General features: G+C 46.1%; 1 protein-coding gene across 1 annotated transcript in view; it reads right to left on the reverse strand.

Annotated features, from left to right (window-relative positions):
* The window catches only part of CCNY (cyclin Y), a 126,665-nt gene that overhangs the window by 32,047 nt on the left and 67,722 nt on the right, over positions 1–26,896 (reverse strand). Inside the window, exon 2 of the mRNA XM_060097652.1 lies at positions 457–531. Within this exon, the coding sequence (XP_059953635.1) occupies positions 457–531 (75 nt within the window). The remainder of the gene's footprint in view (positions 1–456; positions 532–26,896) is intronic.

The raw sequence follows: 26,896 nt of genomic DNA on the forward strand, positions 1-26,896 counted from the left end.
GAACTAATCCAGCTGACTGGCAAAATGAGGACAGTTGCTTCAAATAGTAAATTCTAAAAGCATAACTATAAAATAAAGAAACCCCAAGGGAACCACCACCAAACAATATCCTTAGGGGTCACTAAAGGGGATTCTATTTTTATCCTGAGAATCACACCTAGTGGGAAATCAAGACAGTCTAGTTACCAACATAAGTCTTCTTTAAAAAAAAAAAGAGGGCTTCCCTGGTGGCGCAGTGGTTGAGAGTCCGCCTGTCGATGCAGGGGACATGGGTTCGTGCCCCGGTCTGGGAATATCCCACATGCCGCAGAGCGGCTGGGCCTGTGAGCCATGGCCGCTGAGCCTTCGCGCCTGGAGCCTGTGCTCCGCAACGGGAGAGGCCACAACAGTGAGAGGCCCGCGTACCGCCAAAAAAAAAAAAAAAAAAAAAGCAGCATAAATATATCAGTAACCTACCGTCCGTCTGAGATTTACTGAGGAATATTGTGCTGGCCCGAGGATGGTCTGAAGGATTGAATTCCATGTTCAAATCTTTAAAGAAAGAAAAAGAAAATATATGAATATCCATCTGATAACTAAAGGGAGTCAAGATTTTCAATCTTAAATTACTAATACATTCAAGGATTCTGGAAAAAACCAACAGTTACTGTGCTAACAGATTCTTCTAGGTTCAACTGAGAACGCTGCTATTTAGAAACTTGAGAAAGTCATACAAAAAAATTAGACACTTGGCTGGAGATCTATTAGCCCAAAACTCCATTTTCTTTTCAAAAGTCTGTTCTACACCCAGGATACTACAGAAGAGCAGGACCAAGTCCTAACACGTAATTAAGGAGAGTTATGTGCTACAACTGACTCAGCTAAACCCCCAGTCAAGCGAGTGATATTTCCTTGTTAAAGTGACTAAAACAGAATACCTCAGCCAAATCAGCATCTACATACTCTGCTTAATTAAGACTGTCCTTTTCTGAAAACTTAATCCTTTAGAGCAAAAGCTCAAGTTGGCCATCTGTGGGCATAACCTGGGCCATGGATGTAAGTTTTGTTTGGCTCATTCATTTTCTTTCCTTTGTAAAAAATTTGAGCCAATAGATAATGATTTTTACATTTCAAACACACACCACAAAGGAAAAAAGACGGTCTGTGTTTCCAGCTTCTCTTGAGAAATCAGATCACTGGCAACACCGGGCCCCAACACAGCGGTCACAACTGGCAGGACCTGAGACCCCAGCGCCCCCAAGCGCCCAGTCCTCACCTCACCCTCTGCCTACTTCGTACCCCTTCTTCCCCCACTGGCATGTGGCTCTGTAATCCTGCCTTAGAACAGTCTCCAAGGGCTATAGGCTTGTCAGTCCAGTATAAACAATTAGAATCCGATCACAGGAGAGCTCTTCCAATTAAAAAAAAAAACAAAGATTCCACAGGGAAAGAATGGTTAAGCAAAACAAAAGAATAAAGTTAGAGGAGGGAAGAGAGAAGATCAAAAATAATGGAGGGACTTCCCTGGTGGCGCAGTGGTTAAGAATCCGCCTGCCAATGCAGGGGACACAGGTTCACGCCCTGGTCTGGGAAGATCCCACATGCTGCGGAGCAACTAAGCCCCTGCGCCACAACTACTGAACCTGCGCTCTAGAGCCCACGAGCCATCACTACTGAGCCCACGTGCTGCAACTACTGAAGCCCATGTGCCTAGAGCCCGTGCTCTGCAACGAGAAGCCACCGCAATGAGAAGCCCACGCACCACAACGAAGAGTAGCCCCCGCTCGCCACAACTAGAGAAATGCCCATGCGCAGCAACGGAGACCCAACACAGCCAAAAATAAATAAATAAATGAATAAATAAATTTACGTTTTAAAAAAACGGAAAGTCAGAATGGTCTTCAAATCAGCTTCCAACATCAGAATGAAAACTATTTTGAGTTCCATTATTTCAGTAAATTTGCAAAGAAATCTAATCAACACCAATAAAACCAGATGGTACCTATCCTTAGTTTAATAGCTAACCCAGTCAAAGATAAAAGGAAAGAAAAAACAAGGATGGCCACACGTATCCAGAAGGCAACACCTGTCACAGAGACCCCTCGGCAGACCTCTGAGGTGAGGCCTCTTCCTACATCAGCCAATGGCTCGCTGCACCACAGCTGCTCACCTCCCGCCGGGGGCTTGAGGAAAGCAACACCTGAATCGCAAACACTATCTTAATTATCTGGTCCTTCTGTAACAAGTATTCAAGTTATATATAGTGGTTTCACAGATGAAGGCATTAAGGGACTTTGATGGAAGGAGAAAGACAAAGGAAACAACTTCTCAAACTCGCTTCCATTTGTACTAGATAAAGTTAGGCCAGAAATGTCTGGTAAAAATGAGTCTGGGGCTTCCCTGGTGGTGCAGTGGTTGAGAGTCTGCCTGCCAATGTGGGGGACACGGGTTCGAGCCCTGGTCTGGGAGGATCCCACATGCCGTGGAGCAACTAGCCCCGTGAGCCACAATTACTGAGCCTGCGCGTCTGGAGCCTGTGCTCCGCAGCGGGAAGGGCCGCGATAGTCAGAGGCCTGCGCACCGCGATGCAGAGTGGCCCCCGCTTGCCGCAACTGGAGAAAGCCCTCGCACAGAGACGAAGACCCAACACAGCCATAAATACATACATACATACATACATACATACATCAATCAATCAATCAATCAATCACTGATTTATAATTTCTAAAAAAAAAAATGAGTCTGTGAGGAGCCTGACCAGAATGCTCGCTTATGTCCCGGGTGGTTTCCTGAATGGGTGACAGGCCAGGTATCATTTCTACCCATTCAATGATACAGAGCAAGTCAGGAAGAGTTCAGAGGAGCCTTCAAGCTCTGGGCTTGACGTGATGTCACAGGTGAGGCGAGTGAGGCCAAGAGAGCTGAGTGTCGAGCGGGGTGATAACAGAACCTGGGTTGGGAGCTGTGGTCTCCAGCGGCAAGTCCAGAGTTTTCCCACCGTCCCTATTAGGCCAGACCTTGTTCAGATCCCCAGTGCCCCAAAAGGACTGGAGCGTGAAACAGGAGGGAGGTAGAGGCTGATGCGGAGGGAAATCCAGAAGCCCCTAAAGCTGGCTTCCAAGTTCTCCCTGGAATTTAAGTTTTAGGATCTAGATCCTAGATGAGATAACCAGGAAGTTTCCACAAAGAGAAAAATCAAGGACTTGTTTCTGGACACAGGGCAATGCAATGTTGCTGAGGGAAACAGATCATCAGTTAAATTTTATGTGAAAGCACGTCCAAATGTTTACACTTGTTCGGGGGCAACATCTCATGGGCTGCCAGGACATTACTTAAAAAAGGATTTAACAGCAAGTTGGTGTGCATTTTCTCCAATCCTAAGCAGATTCATATTCCATAACTGTGGCGTGCACGGTAAACCCTACGCCCAGGTGCAAGCCAACAGGCCAAGTTCCCAAGTTCGTGCAGGCCAGGCCTGAAGGTACCGAGTGCTCAGGGCGCCCTTGCTGTGAAGGAGGGCCAGCCACAGAGGCTGGATTACCTAGCCTGACTTCAATATGCAAACTGGCACCAAACAAAGGTACAAGGAACTGCCAGGCGTTTCCTAAGACAGGGAGCAGCCCCAGACCTTGAGGAGGAATACAGAAAGTTATTCACAGTGTATGCTTTGGCAAGGGAACTCCAACTTTGGGGGGAACAAAAATGGGCAAAGGCAGCCTTCTCACAAGCCAAGCAAAATAAACCTGCTGTGTCACTCAAACTTACACTCTGAAGTCATGACAAACCGCTACTTTAGCCATGAAGAAATAATTCCCCATGCTGCAGAGTCAGGGATCGGGCACAACAAACTAAACTGGAGCACATTCCGAGGAAGGCAGTGCTCCCCATTGGCTCAGGGATGCTTCTGTATTGCAGGAATTAAAAAAAAAGAAATTCACAGGCTATTACACTTTAAAATTAGAGATTAAGGATAAAATAAAGCACTCTGCTACAGTCGGTCCTGACAGTATAGTACCTATTTTGAAGTCACCACCATGTCAAGTACTCCTCCGCCCCCCAAGCCCCTCCTGCAGACTCCCAGGGCCCCAGCTCTCCCCCAGACGGGCCTTCCCAGAGCACACACAGCTCCCACCTGCCCCCATTGAGCTCCTGAAGTACCTGAGTGCTAACCCGCCCAGAAGAGGAGTAACTTATAAAACCTAAATATTTACTTGGCTGGGACTTCCCTGGTGGTGCAGTGGTTGGGAATCCACCTGCCAGTGCAGGGCACATGTGTTCGAGCCCTGGTCCGGGAAGACCCCACATGCCACGGAGCAACTAAGCCCGTGTGCCACAAACTACTGAGACTGTGCTCTAGAGCCCCTACTGAAGCCCGCGGGCCTAGAGCCTGTGCTCTGCAGCAAGAGAAGCTCCTGCTCTCCACAACTAGAGAAAGCCCGCACGCAGCAACGAAGACCCAATGCAGCCCAAAACAAACAAACAAATAAATATTTACTTGGCTGGGTGCCATTTCGATGTCGTATGAACAGAGGTCACTGCCCTTACTGAAGAGTGAATCCCCATCCCCGAGAAAGACCCTGAGATGAGCTGGGTGGTGATACACATGGGGGCCAACAGCTCTGTAGGAAGGTCAGCGCAGCCTACAGGATGACTTACAATTTAGTCACCACAGTGCACAGGACCAGCTAGTGAACAATGAGGAAAGAAGATTCTGACCAAATCCTGCGAGAAAGAGAGTAGTGTGCTTAAAACAAAAGCGCTCAGGGCTTCCCTGGTGGCGCAGTGGTTGAGAATCTGCCTGCTAATGCAGGGGACACGGGTTCGAGCCCTGGTCTGGGAAGATCCCACATGCCACGGAGCAACTAGGCCCATAAGCCACAACTACTGAGCCTGCGCGTCTGGAGCCTGTGCTCCGCAACAAGAGAGGCCGCGATAGTGAGAGGCCCGCGCACGGCGATGAAGACTGGCCCCCCGCTTGCCACAACTAGAGAAAGGCCTCACACAGAAACGAAGGCCCAACACAGCAAAAATAAATAAATTAATTAATAAACTCCTACCCCTAACATCTAAAAAAACAAAAAAAACAAAAGCTCTCAAACAAAGCAATGGACTCTAAGAGTCAAAAATTTTACACTGCTTTTTTTTTTTTCCCTCCTGGCAAGGCTATACAATTGAATTCGGTTAAACTGAACTCTACGCCAGGTATTGTGTTCAGTCCTGCTGATACCAAAAGACTACTTTGGGGTGGTAACCATGTCTGTGTCTTTACCTTTCCGGTTCTCCACACAAACTATCTCATGGTCATAAGAATAATTTCTTCATTTTCAAAGGGCTATAGTCAATTAATGGTGAGACAAAACATGTATTTAGATGACTTCATAATGCATCACATGTTATTTCTGTCACAGAGATGGCTTCATAATTAAACTGTGGAGGGGTAAATGAGCATTCTATTAGATACCACGAATATCACCACTGGGGGGCGGTCAAGGCCAGTCCCACCTGCCACACTTTTCACTCATTCAACAAACCATCACTGAGCATCTTCTGGGTACCAGGTACTGCTGAGTTCCACATGCTGAAGATACAGAATTGAACAAAACAGATCAAGTCCCCGATCTACTAGAGTATCCTTCTAAGCTGAAGGTGAGAAGTACCAGTAAAGAAAACTACAAGGATGGAAGACCATCAAGAATACTCTATAGGGCTTCCCTGGTGGCGCAGTGGTTGAGAGTCCGCCTGCTGATACAGGGGACACGGGTTCGTGCCCCGGTCCGGGAGGATCCCGCGTGCCGCAGAGCGGCTGGGCCCGTGAGCCATGGCCGCTGAGCCTGCGCGTCCGGAGCCTGTGCTCCGCGATGGGAGAGACCACAGCAGTGAGAGGCCCGCATACCGCAAACAAACAAACAAACAAAAAAACAAAACAAAACAAGAATACTCTATAAATTCTAAAACCCACATCCGGAAAGCTGAAAGCTGAAAGCTGACAATCCTGGAGTTCTAGGAATCATTCATTCCCCAAAGAGAAGTTCAAATGGTGGAGTAAAAGTAACACATTTTATAATGTGGAAGATCTAGATGTGAATTCATCTCTGCTAGCTCTATGGCCTCAGGCAAACTGCCATCCTATTCCAGGTTTCATTCCCTCAGGTATAAAGCAGGTGAGTAACACCTCACCTAGAGGAGTGCTGTGAGAATAGCAGTTATGCAACAAAAAGCAATAAGTAGGACTCACGCCACAAAATAGGAGCCCCATAAACAATGCTATTAAATTTTTAGGGTACTGAAAAACAGTGTGCCCCAGCATCTGGCTCACTGCTGAAGACACACGTCAAACCTGGAGACAGTTAAGATGTGTTAAACCTCCGTCATCCAATCTCTGCTCCCTAAGGAGTCCTGACGTTCACAACTTCGGCATTCCCTGCTGGTGACAGAGGTCCTCCTGCCTCTTACAATGACAAGATGATCCATCATGACAAGATAAACCAGCCTCTGAGGCAGGGGTACTTCAGCGAGAAAAGGCAGTTTTAGGAAATGTGACAGAATTCCTAGGGTTGACTTCAACCTAATGCTTAAGAAGCAGTTTGGAACCACTACTTCTTTATGCTGATGATACTTACTAAGACACATGTCAAATTAAAATACTAACAGAACATTCTAAGAGTCTACTGCCAGACTATCAGGTGATAACAGAAATACTCAGTCACACTGCTTTCAGTCCACGTTTCAGCTAAGTAAAAGGCATGATAGGATTCCTTTATTCAAAACTGAAAATAAATCAAACAGCTGGGAATGTAGTGTAATTTAGCTATGCAGTCAGCCCTCCATGTCTGCACCCATGGGTTCAACCAACCTTTGGTCAAAAATATTTGGAAAAAAAAATTCCAGAAAGTTCCAAAAAGCAAAACTTGAATTTGCCACACATAGGTAACTTCTTGTATAACATTTATATTGCATATTTACAATTATTTATATAAAATTTAACATAGTATTAGGTATTATAAGTAATCTAGAGATGACAGAGTATACAGGAGAATGTGGTAGGTTATATGCAAATACTATGCCATTTTATATAAGGGACTTGAGCATCCATGGATTTTGGAACCGATTCCCAGTGAATACCAAGGGATGACTATATTCTCCCATGCCACATAATGTAGTTTTTTCTGTCCTTTCCACAGATGTCACACCATTGTTCATCTCAGCTTCTAAAACAGCACCAATGCTATAAAAGATCCGTGTGATAAAATAATGCCTAAGGTAAGTGGGAGTCATAATTCATCACTGATGGTTTGGAAATTTAGAAAAAAGGAAAACAGAACTGTGCAGCAAGGCCTAAACTGTGCTGGGTCTACTTTGGATAGAAGAGGAAACATAAAGGACAACCTGGGGGGCTTCCCTGGTGGCGCAGTGGTTGAGAGTCCGCCTGCCGATGCAGGGGACATGGGTTCGTGCCCCGGTCTGGGAGGATCCCACATGCCGCGGAGCAGCTGGGCCCGTGAGCCATGGCCGCTGGGCCTGCGCGTCCGGAGCCTGTGCTCCGCAACGGGAGAGGCCACAGCAGTGAGAGGCCCGCGTACCACAGAAAAAAAAAAAAAAAGAAGACAAGCTGCAAAATCAGAGACTTCCTACCTCGTACCTCCTTTCTCTGCATTGCCAGCCCCAGGTTGATCACTGTTCCAACAAATCATCCAAAAGATGGGCTGTTCACTTCAGCCTCGACAGTATCAGTGAGTAGAGCCCAAAGGATTCAAGGATCCTGTGATCCCTTCGTAGTTTTGGAAACTCGGTGGTAGAAAGTCAACTTAGATTCAAAGGCCAACTGTGGTCAGCTAACAATCCCAAACTTAATCTTAAAATGATTCCAACAGGTCTGTTTCCTATCTGTAGACAAATATTTGACGTGGTCGTAATCTGAAACTTCTAATTTCAATTTTAGGTAGTCATATTGCTAAATGTGACTAGGGTCTGCAAAGCAATGATGAAAAATCAACAAATAAAGCCTGTTAATTTTAAACGGGATTGGTTTACTTTTATTTTTTAGTTACTATTGACCCACTGCCTGAAAATCAGTGATTATCGCCATTCGTTAGGGGCAATGAGACCAAAATACAGAGCTTGGTCCCCTGGTTTGCTCCGTGCTGATGCTCGCATCAGCATCCCTATTTATAACTTCTGTAGCTGGTGCCGTGGCAGCAAACTGCTGTTAACTGCAATTCCAGTTAATTCCAAAGCCATCTTTTGTAGCCCCCCCACCACCGACTTCACGTTTATTCTTTACGATTATTCTAACACACTCAGATTGGGTTATTTTCCATTCTCACTCTCCACGTTGATCCGTGAGTACATGTCCTGGGGTGCACCCCTCTGTGTGGTGGGCCTCCAGCCTGGGTCTGTGTCGGGACGTATGTGTCTCTGTGTGCACCTCTCTGTGAACACACATCTGACTCCCATTCATGTGCTCTCTGTCTCTCCATCTCCCTCTTTCCAACCTGTCTCTCTGTCTCCTACTCTTTTTCTCTCCCCATATGTTTCTTCTTTCCATCCCCTCACCCTCTCTCCAGTCTTTCCACTGTCTCTTTCAAATATTCTGGGTTAACATGAACCAAAGGAGAGAAAGACCCTAACGTTTAAGACCAAAGACAGATTGTTCTACCAATACAGCAGACTAGATGACCTAAAAGCTCTCACACTACAAGTACTTAGAAATGTGAGATAAAACATAAGACATCCATTTAAAAGCCTAGAGTGTGTAGCTAGGGAAATGGCCGGAGGCTCTAACCAAAAAGAGAACTGGCGTCTTCCGGCAGAACAAGAGCTTCCCAGCTTTGTGCGCTGGGTCTTGGGCTTCAACCAAGGTGACCACACGTCTTGGTTCACACCTGTTACCCTGGTATAGTCACTAATTCTATCCTCTTTACTTACAATGTCTTGATTTGGAAGCCACCTGGTTTTATTGTCCTGCAGGATAGGACGTAAGCCAGTAGAGTGGATACAAGTTAGAAAAGATGCTTTTATATATGTCTGGAACCCTCGAAGAGCTACAATTACAACAAAAACTGAATTAGGAAAAAAAAGTTATCTATGAACCCAGATGAAAAAGGAGCTGGGCCTCAGCGGGGGAAACGTCTCCCAGCACCCCAGTAACTGGTAACCACAGGTCTGTCTGTATCTCTAACATGGTTCTGGAGTTCCCCTCTACTCTGCACGTGTAGTGCAGGGAACCCTGTGACAAGAAATTTACACCAAACTGGTCACATGCCAGTGAGATCCCTGGGTGCCTGGCAGAAGTAACTGTGAACCGCTCTGGAGAAGCCTGCGTCCCTGAACCCCGCCGGACGATGCCCTCTGAAGACGGGCTCACCATCCCGAACGGCAAGACACAGAGGAAATGATCCACCACAAGCAAGGGTCAAGAGACACAACAAATGGCAAGACTGGCCCTGGGGAACCTGCGGTCACAGAGCTGGCTACAGACCATAAAACAAGCATACACTGCAGCATTTAAAGTCCAGCAGAGAACAAGATAAAAAATGTACAGCTGAAAACTAGAAGACTGAATTCTGGTTTCTGCTTGGCCACTTGAGCAAATCATGTTACTTCTCTGAGTCTCAATAAATGAGGACGATGGTAACAGTAACGCTCTGACAGGCCTCTGGGTCCTGTGATGATCGGAGACAGTACACGGTAAAGCCAGTGGGATCCGGGGGCCCCACCTAAAGGCTGAGTGGGGTCCTCATCCCCTCCAATCAGTACCAACTGAGGACAGGAACCCTGCGTACAAAGTCCAAAAGCTCAACAATCATTAACAGACAAGCTGAATATGGAAATACATAAAAGAATGATCAAGTGAAGTCGCTCTTTTCAGCTTTTTTAAAAAGGAAAGAAAAAGGAAAAGAAAAACTGGCAAGGACCAACCATCAACTCATATGTAGATTAATGCAAAAAGAATCTCCTAGCAACCAGCCCCTCCTGAGGCATGAATTAGCGCTATCACTGAAACAGGAAAAACACCACTTGGAACGTTGATATTTTAGTATCAGGCAAATAACTAGGTCTAGTATGGGCAACACTGATAAAATTGGCTATTGCAGACAACTAAAAAGTGTCCAAAATGACACCCTGAAAGCTAGTAGAGATATCTGAGTCCCCGTTATTACTTTATTCAACAGCTGACAAACCTTTATATTGAGAATCAACTCGATGTGTGCAAGAAATACAACGCGAAAGCCCCTGCGGCCCCCCAGTGTTTAGGTCTGGGGGTGGGGGAAGCGGACAGGCTGGGGCAGTGACAAGTGTTCTGCTAGGGGCAGTGCCATGGAGAGCCCAGGAGAGAGCTGAGGCTGCTGGGAAGCAAGTTACATTGTGTGTAGAGTGAGGGGTGGGAGGAGAGGGGGGCGCTGGGGATAAAAACAGACACGCACCAAGAACATTCAGCCCACAAAAAAGGTTTACTTATGCATTTTAGAAGCAGGCGGGATCGAATAACATCAGGGACAAAGTTACTAACGTTGAGATTTCCCATCAACAAATCACACATTATTTCCTCTTCCAAACACAAAACCACTGAAAGCCCATACTTGCCACAAAGAACACAGAACACAAGCAAGAGGGTGGCAAGAGATCCTCAGATCAAATTCTCACCAAGTAACCCCAAGTGTTCCCCCAAAGGCAGCCACCACCAGACATGTAAATGAGGGTTACACCCGAAGCAGATGAAGAAAGTGCTAAAAACAGAAATCACAGCTATGTAAATCAGGAATTATCTGAAAGCACTTAAAGAAACTAAATAAACCAAATAAAAAACTAAAACAAGATTATAAAAGGATATCACACCAAAGACAGGAAAATAGAAGATACAATTCAGGAGACATACAGTGGAACCTACATGTGAGAAAACCTGTTGGGTGGGTGACACACCAGGATGTGGGCACCGGGGTGCAGCACCCCAGGACTGTCAGAGGGGAGAGGAACAACCTGGCCCCTACTTGAGTCAGACAGCACAACAGAACGGATGACAGAGGAAGAGCAACTCCACCTCTGTTACAGCCACTTCTATCCCGCAGAATCTGAAGATTGTTTTCTCGGTCCCAATGTGTCATCCTAGGGCACTTCTATGATTCCTGGCAGTCAAATTCATAGTCATGTCTGCAAGTGAGATCATCACCCATCAGTATTTTCCTCACTTTCAGACCTGATATAGAGCTTATATTTTAGGAAGAAAAGGTTAAATCTAGAATTTACCTCCTACCTCAATCTACAACTACAACCTGCCTTTTGAACATTCTGATGCTGGGGGGAATAGAAAGAAAGGGAATACTGTGGCCTCTGAGGGTCACCTCAGACACAAGGAAATGGGATGCATAACTAATGATAAAATCTGAGATGCGACTGCCAAGGCAGAGTCGTTCTGCATTTAATCAAGTCTGTCGAGCTTCAGAGGGATGGATAACAGGCAGCCAGATGGACAAGATTTGCATTCAGAAAAGCCGCACCGGAAGATCCAAACGAATGTGCCTCAGAATCCTGCCATCAGATCTCCTGCCTGGTTTAATAAAACTTGAATTTACACAATCACAAAACCAAAAGGTTTCAACAATCCATTCTGTTTCTAAAGCTGAATCAATACTAAGGCAATGAGCCCAGCATGAGGGAAGCTCGGTGCTAACTCTCTTCTGCTCCATTTGAGGGCTCAGCCCTGCTGCACATCTGGCTCCGGTCCAGGCTGCACAGAGACACGGAGAGGATGGCAACGCACACGTCTTCCTTCCAAAACTATCTGGCGAATGGTGAATGCAGCGTTACAACCCTGCGCACGTGCTGAGTGCAAGCATACACATGCCAGGGTACACGACAACCATTAGTTACTGCTCTGCAAAACCTGAGACACCTAGCCAAGGGGGACATGCAGCCAAGGACCTGGTCTGCCATTAAAACGGTCATCATGACTGCAAAAGAGAAATGAGGCAGATGTGCTCAGGTTCCCTGGCTTGTTAATCTAGTAAACAGTGTTCAATAAAATGGCACAAAGCCAGGGGCTCAGCACTAATCCTGGACCCTCTCCTCTCAAGACCTGGTGAGAGACCAGAGGGAGGGAGCCAGCCACTGCCGCTGAGCTCCAGGCTCCAGAGCCTGCCCAACGTCCCCAGGCCCGAGTGGAGGAGCAGAGGCAGCGGCCGGGGGGCTGGGCCTCCTCTCTGTGCCGGCAGCTCAGCGGCGACCCCACGGGGAGCACAGGGGGAGCAGGCCCTCTGGTCGGTTCCTTGTGATGGAGAAGAGGCGGGGAGAATGCCACATATATTCCATTTTCTCCCACCGCCATCTACCAGGTTTGGTGAAATGTGATTTTTAAAAAATATTTATTTGGGGCTTCCCTGGTGGCGCAGTGGTTGAGAGTCCGCCTGCCGATGCAGGGGACACGGGTTCGTGCCCCGGTGTGGGAAGATCCCACATGCCACGGAGCGGCTGGGCCCGTGAGCCATGGCCACTGAGCCTGCGCGTCTGGAGCCTGTGCTCCGCAACGGGAGAGGCCACAACAGTGAGAGTCCCGCGTACCGCAAAACAAAACAAAACAAACAAAATATATATATATATATATATATATATATATATATATATATATATATATATATATATATATATATTTATTTATTTGGTTCGCCAGGTCTTAGTCTTTAATTGCGGCATGCAAACTCTTAGTTGTGGCATGTGGGATGTAGTTCCCTGACCGGGGACTGAACCCAGGCCCCCTCCATTGGGAACGCAGAGTCTTAGCCACTGGGCCACCAAGGAAGTCCTGTGAAATTTGGTTTTTAAGCCAATATTTTTCTCAGCATTCCAAGAAATCCATGGATCAACAAATATATCCTTGCTTTCTGTTTTTGAATTTCAGTCAGCCAACGAGACTATGTTGAAAATAGGAAACGTCACTTGTCTGCATGATTCAATGAACTGTAATACTACCAGGGATTAGCTTGGATTTCAGTGATGCCTTCACCTGGTGGGGGGAAGAGGTATTTTCTTCCATAATTAGAATGTCCAAGAGAGTTCACTGAAATGTCATCCTGCCATGGTTACTATATCCAATGGAAGGGGAGAGTCTGCAGCTACATCAGGCCCTTTGAAACCCTTGGGTAAAAGAGTCACCAACATCGTCCTTCTGAGGAGTTAAGAGTGATGCAAGGTTGTGTGTAAGTCACTGCCGGCCTCCTCCTCACAGCGCCCAGTGGCCCGCCTCTGATCCTGGCAGGCTCGGGGTGCACAGCACCCCTCCCTCCATCCGGCCAGCAGGCAAAGGGAAAGGTTGTCAGGAGCTGAGAGAGGCGGGCAGACTGGCATCTCCAGCAGACCCTCCTCCAGGCCGCTGTGCAGATGTCCTTCAGTCTTGGGATTCTACCCTAGTGAGATGATCTCACATGCAAACAAGGCTTTAAGCCCAAAGATGTTCATTACTGCATTATGTATAACAGGAAAAAGAAAACTGTAAATAACCTAAATGTTCAGTAATAAGGGACTGAATAGCTAGGTGGCAAATTTACTATAAGGAAAAATGTGTAGCTATTAAAATAATAATAAATAAATATTTATAAAAAGCTCACACATTTTTAATTGGGGAAATACTTCTATTTATCATGCTAAGTGAAAAGGAAGATACAAAATTTTGTACACAGTGTCACCACAATTATATGCTATCCAGGTTTGGGTTTTATTGTTTTGGTGGTGGTGGTTTTATTTTAAATAAATCCAGCTTTTAAAAGTACTAGAAGAAACTACACAAAAATGTTCACAGTACTTCTTTTGTATAAGACAAGCACAGGAGCTTCTTCTCTCTCTCTCTCTCTTTTTTTTTTTAAACTCTTCTATATGTTCCAGTTTTTCTCTGTGGGCATATTTATTTTGCACATTCAAAATGGAGAGAGTGTTAGAGCTTCCCTTTCTAAGTATATCAGAGCTACAGTGTTTTAAATCCTACCATTAAATTTCCAACCTCAAGACGTATGGACACCAAGGAGGGAAAGGGGGGGAAAGGGCGGGTGGGGTGGGATAAAGTGAGAAATTGGGACTGACATATGTACACTAATATGTATAAAATAGATAACTAATGAGAACCTGCTGTATAGCACAGGGAACACTACTTCACTTGGCTGTACAGTAGAAACACAACTTTGTAAAACAATTAAAAAAAAAATTCCAACCTCAAAGAACAAAGAAATTTACTCTAAAATGGTGGAAACTTCAGCAGTCACTTGGATGGAGAAGAGACTTGACAGAACTTCCTACCATGAAATGGGAAGACAAACATTAAAAATTCAACAAGTAAAGATTATATTTACTTACTGCTGAATAGGAATATTGTTTCATTCCAGATAAGCAAGGTTATGCTTGGTTTAAGGAAGACCAATACTACTGCAGAGGTGATACAAACTCTAGGGCTATTTTAGTATCTGAGAAGGAGGGGAAAAGTCTGCATGTCATTTCTCATTTCAGCAGCATCTAACCTAAAGGTATATGCAGAGACAAACAGACTGTCTCAGTCAAAGTACAAATTAATAATCACAGAAGTCGCTCTGATCACTCTAAGCCTCACGTGTGGACCGCGGTACAAACTGTTCTCGGAGGCCACTTTCAACATCACTGCCAACAGCTGCACCTTCAATATGCAAAATCATTATTTACCATCTTTTCTCTTGACACTCAACAAGACAAGTTCTATCCTATTCTTTCACCTGTCCCCTATATAAATTAATTCTTGTAGGAACACAGAAATTATTAAACTAATGAATAAGACAAAGTATCAGTCTACTCTTGACGTACATTACTATTCGAACTATTAAAGAATTAAAAAGGGAAGACAGTATCTTATTAAACACTGCACTGTAATACAGAGCTGAAATAAAACTATCAAAATGAGTGAAAGAGAGTGGCAGAGGGCACTGCACCCAAGTCACCGTGGGATGGACACAGGTGTTCCAGAGGGTGATGCCTGCCTGCTGGGGGTGAGGGTGGGGAGAGGAAGGTGTGCACTGACCGCTCCCCTGCCCAGGCCATCCTCGGGTGAGTCAGTAGCGACCCAGGCCTGTGCTTGGGGAGCGCATGGCCCTGGGTAGCAGGTCCAGCCCTGGGCTGACCCAAGACCTGTGAGGGACAGGCCTCAGGAAGCCCCTGGGTGTGCCTGTGTCTGCTCTCAACTCACACCATAAAATGTCATTTCTCAAACTTAACCACCTCCACAGAGTGCCTCTCAGAAGGGACCCTACGAGGGGGCCAAGAAAAGTGGAAGTCAATCAAACACAACCTGCCAGGCAAGTACTCTTCCATTTGTTCAGCACAGCCTTATTACCCTGGCTGTGCTCTGATATCAAAAACATCTTAGATTAATCTGATTTTCTAGTTAGTGTAAGAAGAAATAGAGGGCTTCCCTGGTGGCGCAGTGGTTAAGAATCCGCCTGCCCATGCAGGGGACACGGGTTCAAGCCCTGGTCCGGGAAGATCCCACATGCCGCGGAGCAACTAAGCCCGTGCGCCACAACTACAGAGCCTGTGCTCTAGAGCCCGCGAGCCACAACTACCGAAGCCCGCACACCTAGAGCCCGTGCTCCACAACAAGAGAAGCCACCGCAGTGAGAAGCCCACGCACCGCAACGAAGAGTAGCCCCCACTCGCCACAACTAGAGAAAGCCTGCGTGCAGCAATGAGAACCCAACACAGCGAAAAATAAATAAATAAAATAAAATAAATAAATTCCTAATTAAAAAAACAAGAAATGGAAAATTACCAACTCATTCTGAATCTAAGGTTCTTGGTAACAGTTACAATTTCCCAAGCACACACACAAAAAGCTGAGAATACAGCCAGCTCTGAGCCTACCAAGCAAAACCACTACGCCCAGGCAGCTAAGCCACCTGTGAAGCAGCAAATCACTCTTCTTTCCTTCTCTCAAATTCATTCTTGTTTAGAGCAGGAGAAGTAGGGGGGGAAGATTATTTCACAATTTATATAAGCACTCAAGCTAATTCTGGGTCTTCTTTAAGTCTTTATCAGTAGTACCCCCTACATATTACACTCTAAAAAAATACTAATTAGCAGGAAGTATAAAATGTTATTTGATATAAATGTACAGTAAATAGGTAAATTTTTTAAAAAACAAAGAACTTGGAGATCATAACTACAAGAAGCATCTTAAATAAATAAATAGAATGGGGTTAATTTTAAAACCAAAGGATTTTATAGCTGAGACGCCCCGCCCCCACCACCATCTTTTTAAACAAAGGAGAAGAGGCCTGGAGGAAGTCTCTCTTCACGGTCACATCAAGTGGGGACTAGCGTGCAGACCCCAAGCCCGACGCTCTCTCACACCAGGCTCCCTTCAGCAGCAGAATCTGCTTTAGACAAGAAATTCGACCCCGTGCATTTAACAGTGCCATTCTCCAAAGCAGAGGACAGAGGGAAAAGGAAGAAAATTAAGGAGGATGAACTTCCACTACATTTAACATAGACATCTCTTACTAAGAAATACCGATTTATAAAATGCAAGAAACCTGCCAGTAATACCTCTCGATGGCTCCATCTCCAGTATGTGGGATTTAAAGAGGTAGCTCTGAAACCCCGGACCCCTGACAAGATGCCCTCCCCAAGACCCCGCAACCCCAGCGCCACCATATTCCACAGAATAATCCCTCCACTCCTGTTTGCTTGCCTCAGTCAACTCAGGAAGCCTGCAGCTCCCAGGCCGCCCTTATGTCCCCTCTCAGCCCCAGAAGGCCCCACACCACCGCCACTGTCTGGCAGCTCCCAACTCCCAAAACACACTTCCTTCCTCAGCAAAATGCCCTGTGTGTGCTCCCACACCTCCCCCCTCTGAGCACCCCGTCCCTACACTGTTGGGGGTTTTCTCTGGAGCCTCACCGCTCCCTTAGAAACCAATTCCTTCTCCCCTCTGGCCCTGCCTGGCACCCCCAGCTGCCCTCTCTCCCCGGCTACTTCACCATAATATCTAGGGATTTCAACATCTAGCTAAGTAATCCTTCTACTCCCTTGACCTCCTGTTCTCTGTGACCTTGTCCTCACCTGACCCTGGGCTCCAGTCCCCATGGTTACCCACCCCAGACCTGTGGTCACTAGTAACAACACTCCTTGATCTCAAGGCCAAGCAGCCGCCTCCACCCATCGCCTCCCACCTTCCCAGCTCACTCCCTCTGCCACCCCAACCCCTTCACCTCTCAACCCATCAAGACCATATGCACTATCTTGAGAATGAAAAGTGGAGCTGGAGGAATCAGGCTCCCTGACTTCAGACTACACTACAAAGCTACAGTAATCAAGACAGTATGGTACTGGCACAAAAACAGAAATATAGATCAATGGAACAGGATAGAAAGCCCAGAGATAAACCCACAAACATATGGTCACCTTATCTTTGACAAAGGAGGCAAGACTATACAGTGGAGAAAAGACAGCCTCTTCAATAAGTGGTGCTGGGAAAACTGGACAGGTACATGTAAAAGTATGAAATTAGAACACTCCCTAACACCATACACAAAAATAAACTCAAAATGGATTAAAGACCTAAATGTAAGGCCAGACACTATCAAACTTTTAGAGGAAAACATAGGAAGAACACTCTATGACACAAATCACAGCAAGATCCTTTCTGACCCACCTCCTAGAGAAATGGAAATAAAACCAAAAATAAACAAATAGGACCTAATGAAATTTTAAAGCTTTTGCACAGCGAAGGAAACCATAAACAAGACAAAAAAGACAACCCTCAGAATGGGAGAAAATATTTGCAAATGAAGCAAATGACAAAGGATTAATCTCCAAAATTTATAAGCAGCTCAAGCAGCTCAGTATCAAAAAAACAAACAACCCGATCCAAAAATGGGCAGAAGACCTAAATAGACATTTCTTCAAAGAAGATATACAGATTGCCAACACACACATGAAACAATGCTCAACATCATTAATCATTAGAGAAATGCAAATCAAAACTACAATGAGATATCATCTCACACCGGTCAGAATGGCCACCATCAAAAAATCTACAAACAATAAATGCTGGAGAGGATGTGGAGAAAAGGGAACCCTCTTGCACTGTTGGTGGGAATGTAAATTGATACAGCCACTATGGAGAACAGTATGGAGGTTCCTTAAAAAACTAAAAATAGAACTACCATATGACCCAGCAATCCCACTACTGGGCATATACCCTGAGAAAACCATAATTCAAAAAGAGTCATGTACCAAAATGTTCATTGCAGCACTATTTACAATAGCCAGGACATGGAAACAACCTAAGTGTCCATCATCAGATGAATGGGTAAAGAAGATGTGGCACATATATACAATGGAATATTACTCAGCCATAAAAAGAAACGAAATTGAGCTATTTGTAGTGAGATGGATGGACCTAGAGTCTGTCATTCAGAGTGAAGTAAGTCAGAAAGAGAAAAACAAATACCATATGCTAACACATATATATGGAATCTAAGGGAAAAAAAGAAAAGGTCATGAAGAATCTACGGGCAAGACGGGAATCAAGACACAGACCTACTAGAGAATGGACTTTAGGATATGGGGAGGGGGAAGGGTAAGCTGTGACAAAGTGAGAGAGTGGCATGGACATATATACACTACCAAACGTAAAATAGCTAGCTAGTGGGAAGCAGCCGCATAGCACAGGGAGGTCAGCTCGGTGCTTTGTGACCACCCAGAGGGGTGGGATAGGGAGGGTGGGAGGGAGGGAGATGCAAGGGGTAAGAGATACGGAAACGTATGTATATGTATAACTGATTCACTTTGTTATAAAGCAGAAACTAACACCATTGTGAAACAATTATACTCCAATAAAGATGTAAAAAAAAAAAAAGACCATATGCACTGATTCTACTCCCTTTCTGCTGTCCTCACCCCTTCCCTGTCCTCCCTTTCATTTTTTTTTAAATAAATAAATTGATTGACTGATTGACTGACTGATTGCTGCATTGGGTCTTTGTTGCTGCACACGGGCTTTCTCTAGTTGTGGTGAGCGGGCGCTCCTTTTCGTGGCGGTGCGCGGGCTTCTCACTGCGGTGGCTTCTCCTGTTGCTTAGCACGGGCTCTAGGCGTGAGGGCTCCAGTAGTTGGGACACGCAGGGTCAGCAGTTGTGGCTCGTGGGCTGTAGAGCGCAGGCTCCGTAGTTGTGGCTCACGGGCTTAGTTGCTCTGCGGGCATGTGGGATCTTCCGGGACCAGGGATCGAACCCGTGTCCCCTGAATTGGCAGGCGGGTTCTTAACCACTGCGCCACCAGGGAAGTCCCTCTCCCTTCCTTCTTTATCCAGCTCAGGGTAGACGACTCATGGTCATCACGGCTCCCTGGTATACTTCCTTGCCACCGTGCCCTTCCACCCTCTGAAGAACTCTCTGGTAAACCCCAGAGCGGGTTCAATCCAGCTCTTCACCTCCTCCACCTCTGCCCCAGAAGCTGTTCCCAGCTCCAGGTGCAGGAAAATGCAGAGCCCAGTGGCTGGTCTCACTTTAAATTCTTGACAGCCCCTTGGGTGGGCCTGGGCACCGCCCACAGCTCTTCCTCTCTCCCCTCCTCCCTCTCCTGCTCCCACTCTGGCAGCCCCCTCATTCTCCCTCTCTCTTCCTTCCAGGACACCCCAGCTTAGAGAGCTCAGCCACACCCAAGCGAAATGCCCTCTGGAGGCAACAGCTCCCACGCCACTGTCGGTGGGGGGCACTGGCCTCTGCCCTGAACTCCCCCGCTGCCCATCCTCCTACCCCTCACCATCTAATACGGAAGTCAAATCCAGGTGGGTCAACCGGCTCCTGCCCGGCTTTCTCCGCTCACCAAGCCCCAAGGAGCAGCTCCAGCACACCGGCAGACCTGCCAGCTCTCCCCAGGCTCGAACCTCCACCGTCACGCCCACTGCCACCAGCAGGCTGGAGCCCCATCGCCGCTCCCTGGGGCTGGGGTCCCCCAGAGGAAGTCCTCACGATGGCCACAGGGGGGCCACGCTCTGCCCCCCACGGCCTCTCCCACCTCACCTGCCAGGGTCCCTGTTGCCCCCTCTGCTCCCACTCCACTGGCCGCCCTGCTGCTCCCCAAACCCAGCAGGCACACACCCGCTCCGCCTGAAAGGTTCTTCCCCAGGTATCCACGCGGCGTGCTCCCTCATCCTTCAGGTCTGCTCAGATGTTACCTTACATAAAATGACTAATCAGGTCACATTATAAGCATTATCACAACACTAAGGCATAGTGGCTGTGAGTCAGGCACTGTTCTAAGAACTTTACGCATATTAACTTATTTAGGACAGCTTAACTCTGTTATCCTCACTCTACCAACGAGGAAACAGACACGGATAAGTCAGAGCCCAAAGGCACTCAGCCAGTGAGGATGCTACATCCACACACACCCCTACACACCCCACTCATAATTTCTTGCGTCTCCTGCTGTGTTTTCAGCTGTACTGCGTCTGCTCGCTCCCCTGTGGTCATGGGAGCTCCATAAAGGCAGGGGTCTGCCTGCTTTGCGCCCAGATACCCCTGAGCCTGAGGATGTTTAACACGGAGCAGGTACTTGGCACTGACCTGCTGAAGGAAGAAAGGAATCACAGAACCACTGAGCCACCTGCTGCCCCTCCAAAGCCTGCATCGCACCAGCTTCTGTCTCTGAGCAGCCACATGACAATGAGAATGAGGCTCAGGGCTCCCCGCTGGTGCCAAGGGTCATCCTTCACTGGCTGGAGGCAAGTGGACAGAGGCGCGCAGGCAGGCACAACACCCCCGGGGAGTGGAGCAGCGCACGCTGAGCACCCCGAGCAGCGCATGCGCGCTCTTTTTTTTTTTTTTTTCGGTACGCGGGCTTCTCACTGCTGGGGCCTCTCCCGTTGCGGAGCACAGGCTCCGGACGCGCAGGCCCAGCAGCCATGGCTCACGGGCCCAGCCGCTCCGCAGCATGTGGGATCCTCCCGGACCGGGGCACGAACCCGCGTCCCCTGCATCGGCAGGCGGACTCTCAACCACTGCGCCACCAGGGAAGCCCCGCATGCGCGCTCTTCCCCCAAGGAAACCCAGGGAGAAATTTACATGTTGTGGCTAAAGGCGTATCAATTGTTTCCTGCCTGTTATTTCCTTATCAAACTATCTGTGGTTCCAACCACATTTCCCAAAATTACACACCCAGCACAAATAGCCAACCTTGGCTAAACAGACTGAGCAAACCAGTGAAAGGAAATCACATGAAGCCTGCAAACTCACCAAAGTGTCAGACACGCTAACTATTTCTGGCATTTCATGGCAGAAAACACTACACTTGGGTTATTATTTATAAACCTTTCAAGCTACTGAAACAACACTGCTACTAAATAATCCTTAAAATCTTAGAAATTAAAATTTTACATTATTTCCAGTCTTGTCATCTTTTTCTTTTCTTTCATTAGGATTCAGATTTTTTTTTGTTGTTTCTTTTTTTGGCCATACTGTGCAGCTTGTGGGATATCTCAGTTCCCCAACCAGGGACTGAACCTGGGCCACGGCAATGAAAGTGCCAAGTCCTAACCACTAGACCACCAGGGAACTCGTCATATTTTCTTAAGAAACAGGAATGCATAGTGTTAGAAATAACTGGTGATCAATCATAGTCATCACCATCTCAGGACCAGAGCCATGGCTCCTATCCTCTGCTTTTAAACGTGAATGAAAACCGCCCCACTTTTCCCCTCTAACCAGCAGTCCCGGGAACTATGAAGAGCCCTGGGGTAGTATGCAGGGGGACCACCAGCCTCAGACCCCACAAGGGGGAGGGCAGGGGCAGGACCAGCTGGCACTGTCAGTCTGTCTCTCCTCGCCACCAACAAAGACCCTGGCAAGAGGGAAAGCCGCTCGCTAAAGACAATTTGATACAGTTTTATAATTCCTGTTCGTGAGTTTTGTGTTCCAAATATACACTATACATGGCAAACATGCACCACCACGCTTTTACTAAAAGCAGGGAAAGGACAAGGGAATGACTTCTTGCACACAAATGTGCTCTGGGGGGCAGCGAATTTAGGGCATTTAAGTACTATTTAAATGAACTAAAATGTTCTGTATTTAGGGGGAAAAAACCCTCACATTTTCCACTGGGCATATTTGTTCCGTGCCTAAATATGGACAACATTTTAGGGATTTATTTCATGTGTAAGTATTTTGAAGGGAAGACTTCTGAACCTCACTGATCTAGCTCACTTGTCAGACAATTAATAAATAACACAGTGTTATACTGTGGAATCAAACATTTACTATTATTTGAAAAAGGTCTAAATAGCCATCATTTCCCTCTACCTTTTCTGCTGATCAGCTACCAATCAACATAGACCAATATCTAAAAAATATTTTGTTTTTCAGAAGTTTATAGTATAGACCAAGTCCCAAATTGTCTGTGTTTAAGCCTCTCAGTAGGCAAATAACCACAAAATATTTTAGGAGGTGGACAGGGTGTCCTGGCTATTTTTCAATAAGGCTTCTCAAAAGCCTTTTCTTATGAGAGTAAAGGGTACCAAATAGATTATATACAACATAAATACAAGTAACAGGTTCATAAAACATGAAATATTTAGAAGTAAAAGCATCTACTGTCTGCAACTTATTCTCAAATGGTTCAGGAAAAAAAAATTTATGTAAGAAAGAAAAAATCATAAAGCAATTGTGGCAAAATGTTAACTGCAGGTAAAGTGAGCTCTATTCCAACTTTTCTGTAAGTCTGAAATTGTGTACAAATAAAACACTAAGGAAAATGTATCAGCAGGTTTCCTGCACAAAAGAAAAGTTATCTAGGCTGTGAGCTCTTTCCTGCACACTCTGCCTTTCCTCGCCTCTGATTCCCATCCCACAAGCTCCTTTCCTGCTCGGACTTCTAGGAAAGCAGGCTCTCTCCTCCCACTCCCCGCTGCAAGCCGCCTCCAAACATGGCCTCCGTCTCCTCTCAACTGAAACCTTTCTCACCAAAGTCATCAACAACCCTCATCCCCAAATCCACCAACACACTTGCTCTAACCAGACTGCAGCTCTTCTGGTAGAGATGTGGCTCCAACTACCGCTTCTGTGCCCAGTCTCTCCATGCAGTTTTCTTCCTCTAACCCTTATACTTCCCTTGTATTTCATACATCATGGACATTTTGCCCCACCTCCTGTCAATTCCCGGTGCTGTGCCTTGCGAAGGCTCCCGAGGCTCCCCAGCCTCAGTGGGAGGCGGTGATGCCGGACGCCGGCCCTGGCTGGAGGGTGGGGAGGGGTAGAGCAGGCCTCCGGGAACCTGGCACCCCTCCCGGCTCCACCTGGGCTCTGACTTCCTGCTCTCCGGGCTCCCTTTAGGGAAACTCACCTCCTCCTCCAATGTCAACTACTTACTTCCAATACCTGCCACATGTTCTCTTCAAGGCACGCTTCTCCACTGACCTCTAGACCTATGCCGCAAACCACTCAGGGGCAGTTCCACTTACTGCTCCATGGGCATGAACTCATCCACCACCAAAACACACTCTTTTCTGCATAACCCCAAACTGAGTTAAATGGCACTGTTGGCTTTGCTGTCCAAGCACAAATTCTAAAAACTTCCCTGTTCCCTTACCTCTCACACATCCAAACCTACATAGTCAATTATCCTGTTTGTCTTTAGAAGCACCTTTCTCATTTCCATCATTATGTCCACCACCCTAATTTAAGTCCTCATCATCTGTCACGTGGATACTGCAATACCCTCCCAACGTATCTCTGCACCTCTAGCCTCCTCCATCCCCAAGTCTCCACACTGCTTTACTAGGACTATCGTTGAAAAATACAAATCTAACTTGATTTGTAAAAAAAAAAAATTTTAAACATCTTTATTGGAGTCTAATTGCTTTACATTGTTGTGTTAGTTGCTGCTGTATAACAAAGTGAACCAGCTATACATATACATATAACAAAAATATATTAAGTGACGGGGAAAATAACACAAGCCCAGATCATGACCCCATCCCACAGTTCTCCAGTAGTTTCTCACCGTCCGTCATTACCAGGCTGGCATCCCTCACTCTGGCCCCTCCCAACTTCACTGCTCCTACCTAATGTTCCAAACATGACAATATCTTCTGTTCCCCCAAACATCAACTTGTTTCACACCCTTGTACTCTGAGTGGCTTTTCCTTGGCTGAAGAGTCCTTGTCCTTCAGGCAAACTCCTACTTACAGCCTTTTAAAACTATGTTCAAATGTCAAGTCCTGCAGGCAGACCTTCCTAACTCCCACCACAGCTCCTCCTATCCAGGCAATTTCTATGTGTCTCCGGTCCCACTATTTCATCATCTTTTAATTATAAAACCATCTCTCTCCCCACACTGTGAACGTGATCATAACTGATGACTAATCAACTGTGAATTAATCTTATGTCCCTTTAACAACTCACATTGCTTCTGCTTCCAAGTCCTAAGCTTAACATTTAAGGCTACCTACCATGCCTTCCTTATTTATTCTACTACCTATGTATCTGTATCTTCCATTTCCACAAACTGATGTACTCTCCAAGAACCACCCGCAGGTGGTCAGCAAACGATCTCCATCAAGATCTAGACAGTAAATATTTTAGGCTTCATGGGCCACACGATCTTCATAGCAACTACTCACCTCGATATCACAGAGCAGAGGCAGCCAAAGACAAGATGTAAAGGACAGGTGTAGCTTTGTTCCCATAAGATTTTATTTATAAAACAGGCACCCAGCAGCACAGTTGGCCCTGCTCTAGACTGATTTTCGCCTCAGGTTTGTCCACACTTCTCCTCTGGCCTGGAAAGCCTGCCTGAGGTCTATTCTGTGTCCACCCTCTGACCTCAGAGACCTTACACGGTGTTCCTTCCTCTACGTTTCCTCAGCACTTGACCGAAACTGCTCATCTGACATTTAGCCTCTGCCATCCAGAATTCTTAACTCTCTCTGAACACCAGAGCCATTTCACCGGCTTTACCACTGTAAACCCTCGCAGGGCAGCAGGCCCTGACGTCAAGTTTGCAAACGTTCAACCCCAGCACATGACCCTACACATAAGGGGCGATACCGATGCTGCTGGTCAGGTAACTTGGTCATTAGTGCTGGTCATGGAGGCTAGCTGACCTTTCCAGCCCATGGGTTATGCCCGGGCACACTTTCATATTGCTTTATTCAGACTTTTAAACTGTTATTTTAAAACCTACTTTCTTTATAATTGTTTCACTGTTTAAAAACTTTTCTATCTAAAACTATAAATGGAAACTTTCCCTTTCATATATTCTCTTATAAGGTTGGGTATTCTCAGTATCTTAAACCCTAAAGCCAAGTTTGTTTTCCAGAGAAACACATTTTCTTTCTCTTTAATTTTACAGTGAGTCATTAACCGAAGTTAACTTTATATAAAAGGCATCTACACTTTAAAATGAGATACGACAGGACTTCCCTGGTGGTGGAGTGGTTAAGAATCCGCCTACCAATGCAGGGGACACGGGTTCGAGCCGTGGTCCAGGAAGATCCCACATGCCGCGGAGCAACTAAGCCCGTGCGCCACAACTACTGAGCCCACGTGCCACAACTACTGAAGCCTGTGCTCCGCAAGAAGAGAAGCCACCGCAATGAGAAGCCCACACACCGCAACAAAAGAGTAGTCCGCTCTCGCCTCAACTAGAGAAAGCCCGCACACAGCAACGAAGACCCAACGCAGCCATACGTACATACATACACACACATACATAAATAAATTTTAAAAAATAGAATGAGATACGACAGATAAACTCCTATCGAGTTTCTGCTAATAAGCTACTGCTTTTTCCATTTAAAAGCTTAATTTTTAAGCTAAAGTCATATTCATACAGCACTAAAATAAAGAAAACAAGAAGCATACACAATGCAGATACACAGGAAAAGAAGCTCTGTGTAACTACCTAAGGCCACAAACACATAACATCTGGGAAAGCTCTTACTCATCCTGTCACTGTCCCTTCCAAAGTGAAAGTCATTTCAAAAAAGACTGTTTCTGCTTCTCTGCTAACAATAGTCTAAAAGCCAACTTGTTCCTGAGCCACAATGGCTCCATTCTGCAACGCGGTGGAACAGGCTGTGTTCAGAAGGAAGGGGCCTGACACCTGTCGGTGCTGCAGAACCCCACACCCGGCACCACGACACTCCCTGCAGGAGCGGCCAGGAGCACAAAGCCCATGTTTCAAAGCATGCGATTTTATGGAAAAGTGCTTTTTCTCAGACTATTTTATAATTGTAGCACTTGGAAATCAGAATTAACTTCCTATATTAAATTTCTACTGCTAGATTTTATGTCCCTTTAGTATAAGAACTTTTATGAAATTTTACATTTCAAGCAATTTCAGTCAGTCAAATTTTAACACAGCCCTTTCTTTAATTAAAAAAGGGGGGGATGTAAACAAGGACCACTTAATTTTAAATATTACCGTTATTTTTATTCATCTAAAAAAGGGGGGGATTTCCCTTCTCATCTTAAACATTTATCATCTTCCATTTTCTATTACAGGCCTAGTCTCAAGTAAATAATCTAATGCATATTATTCATTTCATTCTGGCTCCTTAAGAGACTCTGTATTTCCAGCAAATGGGACCTTGACAGGGAGGTGCTGCTAACAATATGGCATGAACTCTGGATTAGCAACCACAATACTCTCAGCTGAAGAAAAAGCATACCATTCTTCAATGCCTCAAGCCCACAGCTATACAACAGAAATAAGAGCACCCATCCTTAAACAACTTCACAGAAAAACAAACCAAAATCATGTGTAAAAAGAGATGTCTTGACATAGCGATGCTACATGAAAATCCAGATGTTTCAGCTGAACTAATTTATAAGTTGGATGATCTCTCCAGCAGCACGATTAAAAGTGTTATTAACGGGCTTCCCTGGTGGCGCAGTGGTTGAGA

Source organism: Mesoplodon densirostris, chromosome 4 (assembly GCF_025265405.1).
Source record: "Mesoplodon densirostris isolate mMesDen1 chromosome 4, mMesDen1 primary haplotype, whole genome shotgun sequence".
Classification (NCBI taxonomy): domain Eukaryota; kingdom Metazoa; phylum Chordata; class Mammalia; order Artiodactyla; family Ziphiidae; genus Mesoplodon; species Mesoplodon densirostris.